Source organism: Cynoglossus semilaevis, chromosome 4, assembly GCF_000523025.1.
Source record: "Cynoglossus semilaevis isolate Cse_v1.0 chromosome 4, Cse_v1.0, whole genome shotgun sequence".
Lineage (NCBI taxonomy): Eukaryota > Metazoa > Chordata > Actinopteri > Pleuronectiformes > Cynoglossidae > Cynoglossus > Cynoglossus semilaevis.
The window spans coordinates 5821148-5836072 of record NC_024310.1 but is presented as its reverse complement, the minus strand read 5'-3'; the positions used below and the strand labels follow the sequence as shown (position 1 = coordinate 5836072).

The 14925-nt window shown below is 40.2% G+C and overlaps 1 protein-coding gene across 1 annotated transcript in view; it reads left to right on the top strand.

The window, feature by feature from the left end:
* Window positions 1-14925, top strand: part of LOC103377804 (unconventional myosin-Ic) — a 44597-nt gene that overhangs the window by 25565 nt on the left and 4107 nt on the right. Inside the window, exons 3-25 of the mRNA XM_008308765.3 lie at window positions 2507-2662; window positions 3514-3629; window positions 5048-5246; window positions 6346-6426; window positions 6804-6983; window positions 7476-7574; window positions 8045-8155; window positions 8460-8531; window positions 8712-8831; window positions 9304-9377; window positions 9544-9649; window positions 10683-10763; window positions 10893-10984; window positions 11083-11177; window positions 11531-11577; window positions 11748-11828; window positions 12407-12512; window positions 13339-13456; window positions 13607-13720; window positions 13927-14003; window positions 14321-14389; window positions 14503-14587; window positions 14713-14872. Of these exons, the coding sequence (XP_008306987.1) occupies window positions 2507-2662; window positions 3514-3629; window positions 5048-5246; window positions 6346-6426; window positions 6804-6983; window positions 7476-7574; window positions 8045-8155; window positions 8460-8531; window positions 8712-8831; window positions 9304-9377; window positions 9544-9649; window positions 10683-10763; window positions 10893-10984; window positions 11083-11177; window positions 11531-11577; window positions 11748-11828; window positions 12407-12512; window positions 13339-13456; window positions 13607-13720; window positions 13927-14003; window positions 14321-14389; window positions 14503-14587; window positions 14713-14872 (2439 nt within the window). The remainder of the gene's footprint in view (window positions 1-2506; window positions 2663-3513; window positions 3630-5047; window positions 5247-6345; window positions 6427-6803; window positions 6984-7475; window positions 7575-8044; window positions 8156-8459; window positions 8532-8711; window positions 8832-9303; window positions 9378-9543; window positions 9650-10682; window positions 10764-10892; window positions 10985-11082; window positions 11178-11530; window positions 11578-11747; window positions 11829-12406; window positions 12513-13338; window positions 13457-13606; window positions 13721-13926; window positions 14004-14320; window positions 14390-14502; window positions 14588-14712; window positions 14873-14925) is intronic.

The window sequence follows — 14925 nt, the reverse complement described above, 5'->3', positions numbered from 1 at the left end:
TGGTACGGTGCAATGTGATTTGGGTGGCGACTGCTGCCCCCGCGACCCGGTAACGGATAAGCGAATAAAAATGGATGGAAGGATGGATGTATATGTGTATATAGTTAGAATTACAGTTCTCTCACACAGGCACGTGTTCACAAAGTGAACAAAAACATTCAAGTGCCGCTCATTCTGTTTCAGTAACACCTGCCGCACAATAATGCAACAAGTGAAGCCCACAAATGTCACCAGTTTCAGTCACATGTGACCGCTATCTAAAACACAGCTGCGGTTTCTTTGCTTTCTGAAGTGATGTGTGAAACAATAGGTCATTAAAGGGCATGATGTCCAGCGGTGAGCGCAGCAGGGGTGTATGGGATAGAGTCACTACTCATAACAACAGTGTTCCAGGAAGGGTTGGCTCTTGTCTGTTGTCCTTGATATAGATCTTTACGCTAAAGCGTTATTGTTTATTTTTTCTGAAAATCAGCTGTTATTTCTTTCGTTTAAAGGTACACAGCACATTGATGCATTCAACAATATAAAGTTGTTATTCTAAAATTCAGTGTCAACGACTCAAGCTAGCCATAGCTGATGCCTTGGTCCATCAGTAGAACACAGTGATGTTATGTTGTGTATCACGTACTCAATTAAATCTGAAAAAATTGATTCTGACTGGAAACCTACCACAATACACTCAAGTATTTTACATTTACTTGCCGTTGTCTTGCTGTTGTACGGGAAATGTTGCCTTTAGACCATTTCCTTGCAGCAAAGTAGCTAAGAATGTTCATTTGGATATTGGATATTATTGACAGTAAACGTTCAGATTAAAACCTTTGGGTTTTAGTTTATCAATGTCATCTGTTGGACAAGGCTGTCAAGTGAAGAAAGTCAGAGGATTTATCTTAGACTTCAACAGTTTTATGACAAAAATGGAAAGATCAAAAGCTATAACTGTAAAACCCATAAAAAGCTTGGACATTAATCCCTGCGTCTGCGAACCAAATGTGCACCAGTTGAATCTTTAAGTATTTTCCGGTCAGCGATTGAGACACGAGTTCCATTTGTATCTTCTGACATTTTTTGTCCGTGGCAGTAAAACACACAAAATAACTGTTTTTAAATCAATCCATGTGTCCAGCTCCTCGGTCATGAATGTCAGTCGTTTGTCAGTGGTATGTGCATTTTTATAAACAATCACCCATTCAGAAAGAAAAAGACGATGAGTCAGCACCATGTGTGTTCATCCACACCAGCAATCCAACAGAACACTTTACGTTTCTGAAGCTGTAAAAACTCGTTGGACACATCTGACTCTGATACATTACATCCATAATTTACTGTATACATACACTTTATAAATACAGCAAATTTCTTACTTTAGTTTCCTTTTCCTCTTTACTATTTTTCTTCTCTTCTTCTCCTTCAGTCTTTTTTTTATTCCTTTCTTCCACAGCACTAATTAATATGTTCGCTCTTCCCTCATGGATTGTCCTCTCCTCCTGTCTTCATTTCATCTGTGGGCTCTCCAGAGAGCTGAAGACTACTGTACTGTACGGCATAACACGACAACAACACCTGCTGTACTCTGTACTGTGTGTGTGTGTGTTTGTGTGTGTTTGTCCCTGCTCATACAGTGAAAGTTGTGTCTGTTTCACAGCTTAGTGCATCTGAAACATGGATGTAGGTAACATCCGTAATCTTATGCGTAAAACGCAAGTCTCTCTTTTAGAAAATGGCTTTCTGGAGAAACGTATCAGTGAGCTTCAGGATGTAAGTGTCTGACTCTATTTTTATTAAACAGTAGTTTAATGTCTCCATTAATGTCTGTCACTTCATTATTTTCACAGTGTGTCAGATGTAAATTTCTAAATTTTGTATTTGAAATGAATGTGATGTCAGTGAAGTGTTTTGAAAAGTAGAAAAGTGTGAATATTACTTTATAGAAAATTGTGGATTTTTTTTCTTTCTTTATTCAGTTTCCAAATAGAAAAATATTAACTAAAAACAGCTGACTGTGCAATTCAAAAATGTTTTTCTTTTGCTTTTACTTTTGTTTATGCTGAGGAATAACTCCATTGTTGCAGCAACAGGAAGCTGAATGCGACTAGTTTTTGGCAGTTAGAAGAATTATCAGTGGCTGTTGACTGGAGATATAAAGCATCCGTACATACAGTAGATGTTTTTACAGGGTTACGGTGGTTGTGTATTATAGATTAAGTGTTACATACAGTACTCCCTTGTACTGAATATCTGACCCCTGAGTGAGATCGGAGGAGAGAAAACCCCCCACTTCTTCATTTTTCTTTTTCTTTTATTCCTGGTTTTCATTCTCTCTTATTCCTTCCTCCCTAATGCTGATAAATTATGTGACGACTTATCCGTGGTTACTTTCTCTCTCTCTTCAGTTTTCTGTTTGCGTGAGTCTTGCAAAGTATGATGAATGTAGTGTTAAACTGCAGAGCCTTTTTCATAATAAATCGCTGACTGATCCACCCACTCCCTCTTTATCCTCATTTAGGTGGTGGCTAGTGACGGGGTGCGGGCTATGATGGAGTCGGCCCTGACAGCCAGAGACAGAGTGGGGGTGCAGGACTTTGTCCTCCTGGAGAACTACACCAGTGAGGCGGCCTTCATCGAGAACCTGCGCAAACGGTTTAAAGAGAACCTCATCTACGTGAGTATCTGTTATCAGTGTGTTTGTGTATGTGTGTTAGTATCAGAGAGAGAGACAAACTGTCAAGGTTGAGTTTACACAGAGACCATTTCTATAATTGAACACGTTTAATGGACAAATGTAAAGCTTTTTTTTTTGCATCAGTTCTTTTTAGTTATTTGTTTGTTTTGATGAGTCGTTCATATCACATATCACTAACATTTGTTGGTTTCAGACATATCCTTTGTTTTTTTTAAAAAAAACAAAGAGCATTTCTAAAGGAGTCATGTAGGACTCATAAAAATCATCTTCCAATGATGACATTTTTTTCATCATCTCACAATTGTCCAGTTAGTGCAGATGCCGTGAGCATTGTTAGTGACATTTGATGGTTGTATCCAATTTTTTTTCCTTTTTTTTAAGCCAGGCTAATTGGCTGGATTTTTGTATTCTGTGTTGTGCATTTTCTTGGAAACCTTGAGATGTTTCTGAGACGACCTGGCTCTTTATTTAATATTTACAGCCACTGCTTCTCCACTGCACTGTAGCTCCTTTGTTTCTACATGGAAATCCCGTTAAATAGAACCATTTTGGGTCAAGGAGAGAGAAAGCGAAGCTAAGCACAACAACCAATAATATCACAGATAACAAAGGCACAAAAATATCTTAATTATAAACCAATCACATTCCATAGATTGTGTCAAAACAACAGAGTGATGCACATAAATTCAAGTTACCGTATGTGTGGATCCCAAAGATCGATCACATCGGAGCTACCATTTTAAACAGAACCACGTGTGGACACAGTCACAGCCCCGTCGGTGGATCACATTGACGTGACGTTTTCTAATACTATGTTAACTTCCCACCAGACTTACATTGGTTCAGTGCTGGTGTCAGTTAACCCATACAAGGACCTGGAGATCTACACCAAGAACCACATGGAGCGATATCGTGGAGTCAACTTCTACGAGGTCTCACCACACATGTGAGTAGTCAAGGTCAAAAGCATTTAATCATTTATTTATTTTTTACCACCTCATTGTAGAACAGGGAAGGTAAAATACAACAAACTAAAAACTTCCACACAGTAGTTTTTGGACAAACTGCTGATGTGTTGTCACATTTCCAATACTCTGAAAACAAGGAGTCTGTTGAAGCTCAAGAAAGACTATCCTGACCCTGAATTACATCACATTTATTAAATGTTGTCTCTTCATTTTAGTCCTACCGAATGCTCTCACCGTCCAACTGTGGAGACGTTTGCTCAGTGTTTGTTTGAATGGTTGCTACAGGAATGTTCAGGGAATATATCCATAGGTCAGATACAAAACAAGCAGGGCCATTGTAGAGCAAAAACATCTCACAATCTGATCCTGCTACTGGCAGTCCTTTCCTGTCTTTACTTTAGCACCGAAGTGTAGTGCCAGTGTTTTCACCCTCTCTGAGTGGAAAGAAAGATGTGATCTGGCAGAGAGCTGAGTACAAATGGGAGGGTGAGGTGGAAAAGAAAAGAAAGCAAATGATGGTATAAGGAAAGACATTTCCTCCCTTGAGAGGGAATTCCTCTGACCCAAGTCTGACCCCTCCCCCCCGTACACACACACACACATACACACTGTACAGTGAGGTGCAGCCCTGCAGTCAGACCTGTATTTTTCTCTCAGCATTTTTATCTGATGTCAGATTTGAGCTGGAGCCGGCTGAAACAACACAGCAGGGCTGATAGCTTCAGTGGGCTGATGAATGACACAGCATCATTGTTTCATTATGGAATCACTCAGTGATTCACACTGGTTAAATAACTTTCTAAATATTATAATATGCATCTTAATAAACGTGTTAATGCAGTCATATCTATGAAAATAAGGTCCGTATAGCCAGGTTCACTCAGTTTCTCTTTTTATTTTAAGGATATTTACATTCACAAGAAACGCTGCTCTTGCTAATAATATACATTTTTTTACGGTTTACTTTTTACTGTTTTATGCATCAATCTGGTAAATTGTTTTTTTTCTACTCGTATATACAGATTAATAAAATATATTGAATTAAAAATGGCTTCAGAACGAGGCGTGTCTTCACAAAACACCATGTGAAAAGTGACTTGGAGACTAATATATTAAACCAGGCTGAATTTAACTCGCCTTCGTGTCTACAGCTCAAGCTCTTTATTGAAGCAGCATTTTCTGTGATCTCTCCCAGCTGCTGTCATCACGATCTCCATATGAGTGGCTCATCACAGAATTTCCAGCATAATATCCCAACAATAATAATAATAATAGTAATATCTCAAAATGAATCTTGTTCTATATTTAATATACAAATACCGTAAACAAATTATTTGTCCATCATTTGTGTTTGAGTCCACAATTCTACAGAACTCTGTGCTTCCCCTTTTTGCAGCTATGCTGTAGCAGACAACTCCTACCGCTCCATGAGGACAGAAAGGAAGGACCAGTGCATCCTGATCTCTGGGGAAAGTGGAGCTGGGAAGACGGAGGCGTCCAAGAAGATCCTGCAGTACTATGCAGTCACCTGTCCTGCCAGCGACCAGGTGCAGACTGTCAAAGACCGCCTGCTGCAGTCCAATCCTGTGCTGGAGGTGAGACAGAATGTCCATGGTTATATAATCACCACCTGTTGATCTGACACTGGGAACCAACTCAAGACTCAATTCCCACTGAAATAATGACTGACTCCCATTATATAAAAGTATACAAAACAAATACTACCTGGTGCCTCTCTCTCACCATTAGACAGCCTTTCTTTTTTTGTTTTGTTCTTGTTGCCTTTGTAAATTCCAAACTCAAAATACTACATTTAAGCTAACCAATGTTGATGTGTCCTTTGCTAAATCCCCTAAATGTCTCTATGGACATTGGAAACAGAAGTAAGCAAACCAATGGTTTTCAAAGTGGGGGCAAAAATAATAATAATAATAATAATAAAAATACATATATACAGTTGTTATTAAGATGCTCTGCTCTTCAGGCTAGCGTGTGACTAGCTAGTGCATGTTCGTTAATAATTTTCTTATGCTAAACAAATATAGTTATTGAATCGTAAATAAAAGTAAGAAAATACATTCTAAAAGTTTAAGTTTCTTTATGTATTATGTTGTATTGTCTGTTAGTTTAGGCTGTCTGAGGTTACCATGCCGTGGAACCATGTTTGGGAACCCCTGATGTAGACGACAGATTGAATCTAAAATGCCAGTTGTCCTGACAGGCCACAGTGCAGTTGATCAGCACCTGGACCATTTCTGTGTCCTTCTTTGGTCACTGCTGTCGGCCAGTCCAACGTCACAGTTTATATTCTTTTGTTCACATTTGACACGTGAAATTGTTTTGGTAAATGTCACGGTACTGTGTAAAGAACAAAGTGCTGACTGTTACCGAGTCAGCGCTACCGAAGCTTACCAAAGCACTTGTTTTGAAGTCTGCTGAGTTTCACCCAGATGTTTTCCAGATGTGTTTATGTGAGTTTCTCTGCACCATGCCCTGTAATCTGTGCTACTGTGGTGTAGACACACACCACAGGGATTCTGACACCTGTGGCTTCAACTTTTTATGCCACCATGTCCTCATTTTACTTTACTTTACTTTTTTTTTTGGTATTTCTCATCCTTAAACTTTGCTCATCATCATTCTCCTTCTTCCTTCTCCGCCCCCTCCTCATCCCTCCCTGTCTTCCCTCCTCAGGCCTTTGGCAATGCCAAGACGTTGCGTAACGACAACTCAAGTCGCTTTGGCAAGTACATGGACATTCAGTTTGACTTTAAGGTGAGCTTAACAGGTGTGTGTGTATAGTCACAGCTGCTTCACACTGGTGATGGACATAGTCTATATGTAAAACAATGACCCTAATTTTGGTCAACATTAATGTCGTTCACTTCTTATTACAACTAACTTTCCAGGTTTTTTATTATTTCAGACAAAAAGACTTATCATCAAATTTCTAGGAGCCAAGAAAAAATAATCTAAAAATATTACGATGTCCTTCATATGTGTGAAGAAATGACACAGAATGAAATTTCCTATTTTCTTTAAAACATGTTCAACATCCCACAACACTTCCTTAGTACCCCAGCCTCACCCACTCCCACTCTTCCCTCCACTCCCCCTCCCCTGTTCCCCCCCGGCCTTTGTCCCGTTGGCAGGGCGCCCCGGTTGGAGGCCACATCATCAACTACCTGCTGGAGAAGTCCCGCGTTGTCCACCAGAACCACGGAGAGAGGAACTTCCACATTTTCTATCAGCTGATCGAAGGAGGGGAGGAAGACCTGCTGAGACGCCTGGGCTTGGAGAGGAATCCTCAACAGTACCAGTACCTCGTCAAGGTATACACAGTACCTAGACACAGTACCAGCATTTTTACTGCATATATATTATATGACCTCACATCTAATCTAGTGTTCCGCACAGCTTTTGTAAACCATTCACACTCCTTGTCTATCCTGGTGGAAGTCACGTCTCAGTACCGTTCCCCCCGGTGGGATTTCTCTCTAATAGGCTCTTAATCAGAGACTCTCACTGCAGAGAGAGCAGCTTTTCCTCAGGAGGGTTCGACTGCCTGAAGGCACCGCTGAGCCATTCCTTCCAAAAACACACTCACGCTAACGGCTGCTGAGCTAAAACACCCAGTGCGTGTGTGTGTGTGTCTAAATGGGTGTTTACTTTACATATAAATGGGTGTTTATATGTTAACAACATCACCTACGTTATTGATTTTACTGGAGCCGTTAAACTAGAGACTAAATAAAGAGCTCTTTCTCACTGAGTGAGCTGTGTTTACCTGTGTTTATTGTGTGGTGTGTGTGTGTGTGTTTTAGGGTAACTGTCCCAAAGTGAGCTCCATCAATGATCGCAGTGACTGGAAAGTGGTGAAGAAAGCCCTAAGTGTGATTGGCTTCAATGAGGACGATGTGGAGGTGAGACCTAAGATTGAGGCTGACCGTATTTAAGGTTTTTGACACGTGGTTAAATAAAGACATGACAGAAAATCAATAATGGTATTTAAATTAGCCTGACTGAAGTGTCTATAATGTCTACTTTATTATCTGTTATCTTGTTGTTATTTGAAATGATGTGGCTTTTACTCTTGGCTCCAATGTCCCGAGGGATAATCGTCAATTTAACTGCACACTATTATTCCACTAGTGAGTGTAAATATGTTTTTATGCTCGTTCTGTGTCTTTAATATGAATTATAAAAACACTAAAATAAGTTCTCACTAAAATCTCAACTGAGCTGTCTGACATCTTCATCATCATCATCATCAAATACCACAGACTTATCCAAGCATTGGTTTCATTGGGCCAAACACAACAGTCTGCCTTCCTTTTTCTGCCTCCTCTTTGACTCTAATTCATCTTCTGTTTCTGTGTTTCCTTCTACGTAGGAGTTGTTAAACATAATTGCCAGCGTTCTTCACCTGGGGAATGTGCAGTACGGCGATGAAGAGGGCAACGCTTGCATCACCTCTGACACACAGATCAAGTACCTGGCCAGGGTAAGATGATGTCACTCAGCTGACGCCATAAATCATCCTTACACTGCATACTGTATTTAAAGTGGTGTTTAAATGTTCTACCCAAAGTGTTTTAGGGTGTTTTATAACTAAATGCTTAAAAAAAAGTATTTCTATTTTCTCATGAAGTCCATTGAATCCATTTGACTGAGGAAATACATCATCATCTTGTATTTTATATTATTCTATAATCAGTTAATGTTCATAGAGATGATCTCACTAGATTTACTGTTTGTGTGTGTCTGTGTGTGTGTGTGTGTTCACTAATGGTGTTGTGCCTCTCCAGCTGTTAGGAGTGAATGGCACGGTGCTGACAGAGGCACTAACTCACAAGAAGATTATTGCCAAGGGAGAGGAGGTGGGTTTTTCATAAACACTGTCATAGTAGCACCAGCGTGTGATTAGCATTTGTATACAGTAGAGTTGTTCAGTCTGCACGTGTCATGTCTTATAATGCCCTGGACACTGCAGGAGTCTCTTATTGACATGACATCCTGACTTCCTTGATGAGTTTGTCTTTCTCCTCCTTCCTTTTCAGCTAATGAGTCCTCTAAACCTAGAGCAGGCCTCATACGCTCGGGATGCTTTGTCCAAGGCTGTGTACGGACGCACTTTTACCTGGTTGGTGAACAAGATCAACGCCTCACTGTCATACAAGGTATATGCCCACACACACAAAAACAGACAAAGAAAGACGCACACTTATAAACAACATATAACATTGAATCTCCTCTGTTTACTTTTGGATCATATAGCAAGTAAAAAAAAAAAAAAATTGCAGATATTAATATTCAGGGTTTGTGTCGTGACAACAGTGTGCAGTGGGAAAAGGTCGGATGTAAATTTATGTTAATAAACCTGTGAGTTTCAAAAATAAAAGATCTAAAAAAAAGGTTCTGTGAAAATGCATCGTGTGGGTGGGGAATGTATGAAGTGTATTGCGTTACATTAGAGCTCCCCCCTGTGGACATTTACAGCTCTACAAATTGGTTCACTTTTTCAAATGTGTGGTATATTTCTCAGGGATTTTACTTCAACTGATGTGAAACACGATTTCACTTCATTGTATTTTAGATGAATGTATTTGATTAATTAAAAACCCAAACGACTTTGATCTTTGTCTCCAACAGGATGACTCCTCCAAGACCTACTCTGTCATTGGTCTGCTGGACATCTATGGGTTTGAAGTCTTCCAGAATAACAGGTACAGTGGGCGCTTAGTAATCAACACACTTTCAACATCGTTTTTTGACCTTCCATAAAACAATAACTTAAAAAACGTCACATCTAAATCCAGATATCCATTTATTTTATTGTTCTTCATTTGTACATGAATCTTTTTCTGTTTTGTGTGTGTTTTTGCACAATAGCTTTGAGCAGTTCTGCATCAACTACTGTAACGAGAAGCTGCAGCAGCTTTTCATCGAACTCACCCTCAAGTCGGAGCAGGAGGAATACGAGTCAACGAGCATCACGGTCAGACATCGCCGTCATCTTCTGTTTTTCCACATCAACTCCAGTGTTTAATTCAACCTGTGAAAATATATATATTTAAGTTGTTTAGTTTTTGAAGATATTTTTACACATATATAACAAAGTATACTGACCATTTGAAGAATATTTCAGGGCCACTTTTCAAGAATAACACACATAAAATTTTTTTTTTTTTTGGTTAAGGACAAAAAATCTGATATTATATAACATTTAAGGTCCACAAATAAGGTTTGTAGTTGTTTGCCCTCGATGAACATGACAAGAAGATAAGATGCAAGAGAACATCCAAAGGTCTTGGTACATATACTGTACAATTTTGCTCTAACATTTGCTGTTATGAGGGCCTCCAATCCTGACAGCGTTCATCTCAGTTTGTTGCGTTGTTGGGTTTTGTTGTGCGTCTGTGGAACAAGGCTCTTCTGTGTTGTGTCAGATGCAAATGCACTGGTCGGGCAGAAAATAGGTTGTGGGTGAAACTTGGATTCACCTCTGAAAGAGTCCATTATCATCTGACATCAGCAACGTGGGCCACAGTGTCTGTCATTTCTGGAAATATGTGTGGCCGTTACAGTCCACCTGTGGACGCCCTGTGTCCACATCAGTGTTTGACATTAAAGTGGGTGAGGGTCTGTTGTAAAGGTTTATCATGTCTGCTAGTTAAAGTAAGTTATTCATTTACCTGTGACAGTTTCGGCGTGATACTTCCACCTTCGTCAGGCTGTCGCCTTATCAGAGTGTACATATCAGGGGCCATATGGACAGTTGTAAAAAAGCTAAATTAAATCAAATGATTTCTTAATTATTTTTTATTTATTGTATTTTTAGACAAACCAAAAAAATAGAGTTTTCTGAACTATAAAAAACAGAAAATGAAAGCCTGATTATGCAAAACTGATTCACTTTTTGTGATAGTGACAGTGGAAATTGCCTGAATTGAATGTGACTGTGAATGTGTGGTAATTTTTTTTTATCCTAATTTCTAAAAGAGAGTGCTTTTGTTTTTTGTTTTTTTCAGTGGGAGCCTGTGCAGTACTTCAACAACAAGATCATCTGTGACCTGGTGGAGGAGAAGTTCAAAGGCATCATCTCCATTCTGGTGAGAAGACGAACTGAGGAGTGTTGGGATAACCAATGAAAAAATTAGAATACTCTGTCTCTAGTCTGTCACATGTCACTGTCCTGCATGTTGAGATTGTCACTGGTTTGACTCTTCATCCTCTTTCAGGATGAAGAGTGTCTAAGACCTGGAGATGCCAGTGACATCACGTTCCTGGAGAAGCTGGAGGACATCGTGGGAGGACACGCGCACTTTGTCACGTTAGTTTTTTTGTTGTAATCTGTAATTGTGTCTCAGTCGTTTCCAAATCTATTAAAACTGACCGTTGACTCTTGTGTTTGTGCCGTGACTGTTTCAGGCACAAGCTGGCTGATGGAAAAACACGGAAGGTGATGGGTCGCGATGAGTTCCGACTGCAGCATTACGCTGGAGAGGTCAACTACAACGTCAATGGTATGTCTGTTTGCATGGTGGTCGGAAAACCAACAGCTCACGTTGATGAAGATTTGACATTTTTTAAGCTGTTGCTTCAAAAGTTCCAGAAAAACCTTTAAAAGCACTTGAATTCCTAACTAAGAAAAGAACTTACAAATCACTGCAAATGTGACACAACTGAAGAAAACATTCCTTCCAATAGCTTTGATCCCTTAAGGGGGTCCACCCCCTATTTTGGGAACCACCAAACCATTGCTTAATAGAGGTTTTATTATCATTTATTGCTAAGAATTTATTGAATTAATTGTAGAATAAGAAAGGAAAATATACAAATGTGAAATAAATATTTTCCCTTTTATTGTTTTCTTAAGGTTTTCTGGACAAAAACAATGACCTGCTCTTCAGGAACTTAAAGGAGGTGAGTTTGAATGTCACCACCATATAATAGAGGGGGGATGAGGGGGGGCAGTGTCAAAGGAAAGGATCTTATTTAGAGGAAAATGGACGGTGAAATCAGACAGATCAGTGACAAACTGGTGTCACGGTGTTAGTCAACATGTGTGTTAACGTGTGTTCATGTGTCTGCAGGTCATGTGTATGTCAGAGAACAACATCCTCAACCAGTGTTTCAACAAGGAGGAGCTGAGTGACAAGAAACGCCCTGACACGGTGAGACACACGTGCCTATATCTGTGTGTGTGTGTGTGTGTTTCCTCTTATCCTGCGCCTCTTTTCCACACTGGTATGAATCATACTCCGGTGCATCACCACATATTTTCCCACAGATAAACAAACAGTGGTGTGTTCCCCTCCTCAGTGTCGAGTGGGCGGTCTGGCGGGGACTCTCTGCGGCCTCCCACTCGTTGAGGAATGCCCTGACACTTGTATGCCCTTCACACACACACACACACACACACACATCTGAACAGGGTTCTGTCACAGGCTGGTCAGTGAAGAGTCCCAGTCCTTCACACTGGTCCCAGTGTTTGGTCTGAACTGGACTGCCAGTCACTTTGGCCCCTCCTCTGTTGATGTAGCTCTTCTTAGGTCATCACCTCTCCCTGGGGGACGGGGACGGAGACGGGGGACGGGGCTGTTATATCTGTCTAAGTGTTTAGATTCTGCTCTCCATCGTCCACTGTCCCTCAGCGTCTGACTGCTGTCCCCTTTGTCCTCACAAGCTCCGGCTCATTCTAAGTGACTTTCTTTTTTTTTTTTTCCTCTTGTCCGTTGTGTTGCCTCTCCAGGCAGCCACCCAGTTCAAGGCCAGTCTGGCGAAGCTAATGGAGATCCTCATGTCCAAGGAGCCGTCGTACGTCCGCTGCATCAAACCCAATGACTCCAAACAAGCAGGTACAAAGTCTTGTCTAACTCTCTGATCAGGACGCCAACAGCTTCAACAACCGTAGTCCTGTACTGATGGTGGTCCAGTAGAGTAATAGTCTGAGCTCTGAAGCTGTTTTAACACAGATAAGTGACTTTCTCAACTGTACTGTACTGTACTGTACTGTACCTCTTTTTGAGACATTATAATGCCAGTTTTAGGCATTTTTTCTGTCAATCCCTGATATTTAATTTTTCTCTTTTTTTTCTTTTTTCTGTTTCTGTATATAACACTTTGGGGCATTTTCAGAAAGTTTAGAGATAATACTTAATGCTTTTATTAACTTTATATTTCAGGTGAGGAAGGTCCAATCAGATTTTACACTTTTTTTTTTATTTTAATATTTGTTTGTTGGGTGATAGTGTTTTTGTTCTGTTTCTTATGTTTGTAATTATCGTCTTTATAATTCAGTTTTTAAATAATACTATTTTTAATTTCCCTGCCATAACTCTGACGTTTAAGAATCCTTCTGTTGATTCTGGGAACTCACATTTTCCAGTAATATCTCCTGGTCTTTTAGTTTTTATTGTTCCAACTACAACAGTTGTAGTTGAGCTCCATCAGATACTGCAGTCTTACTCTCTGCGTTGTGTTCAGTAAATCGACCGGGTCTTTGTTTCCCTCCAACAGTTGTCCTTTTGTTCATGTCCCACAGTTCCTCTGTGCTGTGTCACTCCTACTCCTGCTGTTTTACATTCACTGGGTTTCTCTGCTGAATTTTGTTTCCAAATTATTTTATGTTTTTAATCAGACTGACTCTCACTCTCCTCTCTACCACCTCCTTATCTTCCCCAGGTCGATTTGATGAGGTTCTGATTCGACACCAGGTCAAGTACCTGGGACTGATGGAGAACCTGAGGGTGAGGAGAGCGGGATTTGCTTACAGACGGCGCTACGAGGTTTTCCTGCAGAGGTGAAATATTATATTTTCAAACTCAGCAGACTTTGTTAGCAGAAACACTTTACCAGGCCATGCTGCTCAGTGCTCCTCCAAGATTGCACCCAGCAATCTTAGAGAAGTAAAAGGAGTATAGTTTGTGTCTCACACTGTTTCTTTGTAAAGGTACAAGTCACTGTGTCCAGACACGTGGCCAAACTGGCAGGGGAAACTGGCCGACGGTGTCGCCACACTGGTCAAACACCTGGGATACAAGCCAGAGGAGTACAAGCTGGGAAGGTCTGTAAGATGTACACACACAAACTCTAAGACATGATGCATCCTATATTCCCTTACCCAAAACTTAACTATTACAATCCTTAATCCTTACCCTAACTCTAACCCTAAGCCTAAACCCTATAAAATATTTTCACTCAAAATATATATATATATATATATATTTTATTTGTTTTGTTGTTACATTTTTGTCTTCTTTATATTCACAGGTCAAAAATCTTTATCCGTTTTCCAAAGACCTTGTTTTCCACTGAGGACGCACTAGAGACCAGGAAACACAGTCTGGGTAAATGTCTGTCCATCTGTCTGCTGTAAACAGTGGATGGTTGTAGTGTTGTCTTATTTCTCATGTAAATTGTTTTTTTACATTTTCTTACAACTTCTAAATAGTCACTATGTTCCTATAAACTTTTCACCCTTTTGGTATCAGAAGGATCCAAAAGCATTTCGTCCCACTGTTGCTGTCCAATTAAAACCTGTTTTTCTGTTGGTCTAAAAGAGAATATTGGGCTAAAACTCCAGTCAGACATGTATTAGATTTTGTATTTAGCACCGTTAGCTCTGGACTAAAACTCTTCCTTCTCTCTCTTTCTCTCCTTACAGCCACTCAGCTGCAGGCAGGATGGAGAGGCTACAGCCAAAGGACTAAATACCTGAAGCTCCGAACTGCAGGTGAAGAATCCTAATATGATTTCTCAAATTAGAAAATATTTTAAAACTGCTGTGAGTATACCGACTGTCAGAGTTGGTGTCTGTAGCTGTAATGGATGTTGTGTATCTTTCAGCTATTGCTGTGCAGGCGTGGTGGAGAGGAATCCTGGCCAGGAGGAGAGCCAAGCAGAGGCGTCAGGCTGTCGATACTATTCGCAGGAAAAAAAAAAAAAAACAACACTTGTTACTCGAGGACAGGGAATATTTCAAACAGCATTTTACATCAAAAATATGTGTTGCTTTACCGAATAAAAGATAAGAGATTTATATTTTTACTACTACAGGTTCGTCAAGGGCTTCATCTACCGCCACAAGGAGCGCTGTCCAGAGAACGAGTACTTCCTGGACTATGTTCGCTACTCATTCCTGATGAAGCTGCACAGGAACCTTCCCAAAAACGTCCTGGACAAAAGCTGGCCCACGCCCCCAGCTGCTCTCACCGAGGTACACAGGAGGACAACAACAACAACAACAACAAAAAGAAATATATTTGAAGG